Raw genomic sequence first — 6,040 nt, forward strand, 5'->3', positions numbered from 1 at the left:
TGCTTTAGACACTGCCCGCTAGCGTTTCGGCCAAGGTACGGTGGGGTGTTCTGCACGCTGCTCTGGGTTGGTGTACCGTGTGTCTTGGTGTATCCGGGTGATTGGCGTGTGGCTGTAGGCACCTGCACACATGGTGCAGGGTTTGGCTGCCTGGCACCAGGGCTAGCGTTTAGGATGTGGTGAGCACTGTGCTGCTGTGATGATAGCACGTGAACAAATACTCTGCCTCTGACTTTCTTGTGAGCTGCAGCCTCTCTCCGGGCACTTCCCACGACAGGACAGGCAGTGGGCACCGCTGCTGTTAAATGACCTGCTAAGTCCCTGGCTGGAAATGCTGTGTTCAATAAGGCGGTGGTAGGCTGATCTGGGAGACCAGTGGAGGGAGGATGCTCTGTTGTTTGTACACGTGTGCCTTTTGAAAGATTCCTGCTTTTTTTTTTTTTTGTGAGTTATCATATGCTTTTTTCTCTAGTTGTTTTAAGAATGCAGATTCAAATGGAAGGAACTAACTTGTAGCCTTACAAGCCTAGCCAGGCTGTCTGGAGACTGTGGATTGTCTCTGAAAGCCATGGCTTGGATGTTTACGGGGGGTGTGGGGGATGTTAGATTCAAAATTACACATAGAAAAAGCCTGTTTGATAGATTTCATTTACAATTCACTTTTGGTGACTATTAACAAATTAAATTTTCCTGGTTTAGTCTCACACACTTTTCATTTCTGTCTTAAAATACTAGAAATATTTAAGGGCTCATTTAATGTATTTCTTAACATATGCTGCAGGCTTATTTTCATTTGTTCTTATCTAAAGAAAATGAGAAAGAACAGAAAATAAAGGTTGAACGAACAATTTAGCATACGAGTTTAGTCTGAAAAATCGGTGTGTAACACCGTTGTGGATTTGGTGGAGTTAGCCACGGATGCTCCTGACTGAAGAAGCATTCTGCTGTAAGCCTTCAGCTCCAAGGTTGGCTGGGAAAATTTGTGACCAGTGGATTGAGAACTGTGGCTCTGCCTGGTCTGTGTAGGAATAACAGTTAACTGCAGGAAAACAAGTGTTTCCTCGTAGCAAAAGTGGAATTGCTCATCTCCCACTTCAATTCCAAATCACACAAGCATTCTTTTTAGTATTTCACTTTGCTTGGGCTTCCTGCACTTGTTCAATGGCAAGCAGACCTAAAAAATTTGAAAAATCTTTTGTCATGTGTAATTATAAAAGGATAAAGAAGGTGCATATGCCCGAGAGAATGTTGTGTTATCGTTAAACAGAATCTTGGGAAGTACAGACACGGTACGTGTAACGGTCTTTGGGGTTGTAACTTGGCATGAACGGGGTTTCTTTGGCAGATTGAACGCTTGCGTGGGCTGGTTTAAAGCTAATCTGGAGTACAGCCTTCGGAGGGCTCAGCACCGTTGAAGGGGTTTTCCTAGTCCTTGTGGCATGAATAGGGACACTGAAGAGACTGGCAGGCTGTAGCTCTAAGGCAGCATCTCACGGGCAGGGTCCTATTCCAAGGACCTGTGAAATAAAGCCACGTTTTAAAAGGGAGAGCTCTGGTTGAGGACGAAGGCGTTGCAGGTTGGGGCACTGGTGTGGATCAGCTGAGCTGAGGTAACCTCACTGGCACCTCAGACCGAGCCACCACCAAACACTTCAAGGCCCACAACTCGGCAAAGGACCTGGGTGGGTGTTTGTGTCCTCCTTGTCTCGTATTCACACTCTGACACTGTATTTTTTTTCCGTGGAGTTAAGGTTGGACCAAAGTGGTGTACTCAGTACACTTCTATTAGCATAACAGCTGGGGTGATTCACGGGGTGCCGTAATGTTGGAAACTCACATATTACCGGATTCGACGTCATGTTCAGTAAGTGGACGTCTGTCAGCATTAATCCAGTGTCCCAAGCTGGGACTAAACCCTAGGAAGGTGCGCCCAGGCTGTGCTGGCTAAAACATACGAGCATAGATCTGTTCATGCTTTCATCAGCATCAGGTCTGAAACATCCCGAGTAACACAGCAGATGCTTTACTCGCTGTGACAAAGGAGCTGTGCATTTTCACTTCCAGCTCTGCCACTTCTTGGGTGATTTGCAGTTCCTGTGCTTTTTTGTTCCCCCCACTTCTGTGAAATAGAGAAGGACATTTTTAGACTCCTGGAAGAAACTATTTCTGTAAGAGATAGGTGGTGACATTTCTGATCATAGCAGTAATTAATATTTCTGTGGTTTTCAGAAACAACCCAGGAGCATTTTATTGTAAGTAGTATCTGCAATGCTTTATCCACATCCTAATTTGGTTAATCCCCTCTGTGGTTTCAACTGAGCTGGTGTTTTCCTCCTCTTCCTTCCCTAAACAGCTGATTCAGCTCACTTGAAGGATGAAACACCTCCTGTACCTCACCTTGGAAGTGGCTCTTTCAGGGATGGCAGAAATTAATCCTGTTTACCTCCATTCTGCAGAGCGAGGGATCATACAGTGAAAATTAAAACCCATTCCTAATTTACCCATTTCACTGACTTGAAAGCTGGATTTATCCCAACGCCTTGGCACAGGGATAAAGCCATATTTCTAGTTCTGAGAGTCTCCTTTCAGGCCGGTAGAGCAGCAATAAACTCAGGGGAATGAATTAGCTGCAGCTCTGCAGCAATGCGCAGTGACACGATGCTTCAGAATGAAGTGTGAGTCCTTGGAGTTCTTAGAAACAAGAGAACACCACAGCGGCTTCTGTATTAATCACTAATTTTGCACCTCCGGACTAACGGAGAAGTCACAGCGTAAGCGTGGCAGGATGCATCAAGTGACATGGGCAGCAGCGTGCAGAACATCTGACCTCTTTGCTGCTTCCTGGTGTCCAAACTCCAGGAAGAGAGAGGAGCGTCAGCTCACAGTTATCTTCAGCTCTTGCTCATAACAAATCATCGGCACCCAGTTCGAAAGAGGCCGGGGCTGCCTGGGGGCTTTCTAACAAGCTAATAAGATTTTTTTCTTTTTTATTGAACAGAAACAGACTTAGAGGATGGAGCAGGAGGTGGCAAGAGAAGAAGAAGAGAAGAAAGAAGGCTTGATTGAGTTCTATGATTCCTTCAAGGATATGTTTGAGTTCTTCTGTAAGAACACGACGATCCACGGCACCATCCGCCTGGTGTGCTCGGATGGCAACAGGATGAAGACAGCTTTCTGGACTCTGCTTTTCCTCGCCAGCTTTGGCATGTTATACTGGCAATTTGCACTGATGTTCAGCCAGTACTGGGCCTACCCCGTGGTCCTGACCATGTCCATGCATTCAGAGCCCAAGATGTTCCCAGCAATTACCATCTGCAACCTGGACCCGTACAGGTAACCCCGGCGCTCTCCTCGGCTGTTGTCGTGTCTCCATCACAGGGGTTCAGGAGAGGTCAGTAACCATTAGGTGACTGGAGGAGGCTGAAGGCAGAGGGAGGACTCTGCCTCACACAGGTGGAAAGGCGCTATGGTTATTTCCAAACTGGTCTTCAGATAAGATCTTGCTGGGAGTTGAGCAACAGCATGTAGCAGTTTGTTTTGTGTGTTGAGTCAGGATAGAGGGATCTCTGCCTGGTGCCCTGGTTCACGCTGCTGGCTGGTTTTGTGCTCTGATAGGAGCAGCCTTCCCCTGGAAAACACGGCTCCTGCCTGCATTCATGCTAACGGAACTGCCGATCTCTGGAACGATGCACGCTAGAGCTGACTCTGCTGGTGCTCTCGTACTGCAGAACGGCTTTAAGAAACGATATCGCTTCTCTGGAAGTCACCGTGGCTCTGCTTCTCAAACAAGGCTCACACAGTAGGGACAAGTTATTGAGAAATGTCAAATTACATAGTAAAGGAATCACGTAATTTCCTCAGAAGAGTTCACTGACTGACAGAAAGGCCAGTTTGTGCAGCTGATGCTGCACAGCTACAAGTTCTGAGGTTTTCTGGAAATGGGAGGCCCTAATAAATTAATTTATTGACATTAGATATAGCATAACTGCCAGCTTTTCTCACACAGACATCCAGGCCTGCAGCGACAAGGAGAGCAGCCTTTCACGGATAGCATAAAATAAAGTGCTTTTGTCCAATAGGCACGAGGATATTCACAAACAGCTCCTATTTCTGTTCCTTGCAGATTTGAGCTTGTGAGTGAACATTTGGTTCAACTGGATCACATGGCAGAGGAATCCCTTGCTTTTTTGTATGGCATCAACACATCAGCCAGCTTATTCCACGTCAACGAGAAAAACATCCACATAAAAGACTTGTCAAGCATGGGCAACCTCAGCAGATCGAGCTTCAAGCTGAGCCAAAACTTCTCACTCTTGAGGATGCCCAACCACAGTAAGAGGTCAGGGAAGAAGCAGTCCAACGTGGGCTTCAGGCTGGTGAGTGTGTGACCTCTTTGAGATTTTCCCTGGCTACAGACACGAGCAGCAAGGACGGGCTGCTCGCCAAGGGACAGGGGCAGAGGGGACGCTGCTGGAGGATAGGGCCCATCCCACAGTACCGGAGCAAGTGAGCAGGGGAAGCTCACAAACAGCCACCAGGTCCAGCCAAAAGTCGAGCTCATCAGGCAGATTCACAGGGATGACACAGGTTCGAGATCAGGCCCACTGGAGCAATGGGGTCCGTGGTGAGGCAGGAGCACAGCAGCAGCACAGCTGGAAAGCAGCAGCCCTCCAAGGGCTGAACTTCATCGAGCTCCTGGGCCCATGGGCAGAGGGTGTGTGTGGAAGACCCAGGTAAGGCTGTTCAGGGTCACTAAGGTCTAACAGTGCTCTCAGGGTCCTTACAAAGATCTCACAAGGTCCATTCAAAAAAAAAGAGTGAAAAATAGAGTTTCAGTGCTGTGTAATGACAGCTTGGGGGGTGTTTCAGGTGAGTCCATCCCAGCCTCTAACAGCTCACGGTGATTCTAGGATGCTTGTGAAGTGAAACAATAGCCACACCAATGACCTTACACAGACCTCCCACCTCTAAAGTCCTTCTGGCAGTGACAAATTCAGCAGAGAATTCTGTGGTCTCTGGACTCTTTGGACCCCTTTTTAAAAATACACAAAACATCCAGTCTTAGCAGGTGAGCCTAGAGATAGCAGAGAAACGTGCGAGGAGTTCCTCAGCGTCTCAGTGCTGCGGTCCCAGGGGAATGTTGCAGATGAAACGAAAGATGGCAATGACAAATCAAGAGGATGAATATGATAAATGTGTACCGGTGACTCTGGAGAAGACTTTGGAGATACAGGTCCTTCATATCAGAAACAGGGCTAGCGTAGCTCTCAGAGCAGAAGCTGGGAGAGGTTGTTGTGGTTTGAAAGACCAGCAATTTTTGCCTGATTGTTAGGATCCTGCCCTGTCCTGAGGTCTTTCCACCAGGCACACTTCCACCAGAATCTGTGGGTGTTCACCTCTCTAAGGCCTGAGTAAGAATAAAGAGAGCATCTCAGGACTTGATTCATGGGCTGTAGAGAATTCCCACCAGCCCTGTCCTTCCTTCTCCCAGGGTACCTGAGTTGGGATGTCTGCTCACTCCTCCTGCCCCCTTCCCCTGCGCTCATTCCCCTGAGGTGAAGCAGCACACCTAAAATTCAGCTTCAGGGAGAGGAGGTGCTTAGCACATAACTAGATGACCTCAAGAAGTCCCTTCCAACCACAGCTCTTCTGTACTCCTGTGATAACTAAAATGATCAGAGACTTCCCTTTCTGAAAAAAGAGAGGTTCCCTCTGTCCCTATATCCAATATTGCCTTTACCCCCTGATCTCTGCTACCTTTCGGCTGTCATGTCCTGCCTGTACTGCATGGCTCCCTCTTCTCTTCTTCCAGTGCAATGCCACAGGTGGGAATTGCTTCTACAAGACTTATTCATCTGGCATGGATGCAATTCTTGAGTGGTACAGGTTTCACTACATGAATATCATGTCCCAGCTGCCAGTTATAATCAACATTTCTGATCATGAGGAGCAGATAGAGGATATGGTCTACTCCTGTCAGTATGATGGGGAGCCCTGCAGACCCAGGTATGTCACTTCTTGAGGAGCTAATTGTGATTTC

At 47.6% G+C, this 6,040-nt stretch overlaps 1 protein-coding gene across 1 annotated transcript in view; it reads left to right on the forward strand.

Annotated features, from left to right (window-relative positions):
- The first annotated feature begins 3,013 nt into the window (after nucleotides 1–3,013).
- The window catches only part of LOC104494290 (amiloride-sensitive sodium channel subunit alpha-like), an 8,519-nt gene continuing 5,492 nt past the window's right edge, over nucleotides 3,014–6,040 (forward strand). Inside the window, exons 1-3 of the mRNA XM_010137100.1 lie at nucleotides 3,014–3,333; nucleotides 4,124–4,376; nucleotides 5,813–6,006. Of these exons, the coding sequence (XP_010135402.1) occupies nucleotides 3,014–3,333; nucleotides 4,124–4,376; nucleotides 5,813–6,006 (767 nt within the window). The remainder of the gene's footprint in view (nucleotides 3,334–4,123; nucleotides 4,377–5,812; nucleotides 6,007–6,040) is intronic.

The sequence above is a fragment of the Buceros rhinoceros genome, unplaced genomic scaffold, assembly GCF_000710305.1.
Source record: "Buceros rhinoceros silvestris isolate BGI_N320 unplaced genomic scaffold, ASM71030v1 scaffold6085, whole genome shotgun sequence".
In the NCBI taxonomy this organism is placed as follows: domain Eukaryota; kingdom Metazoa; phylum Chordata; class Aves; order Bucerotiformes; family Bucerotidae; genus Buceros; species Buceros rhinoceros.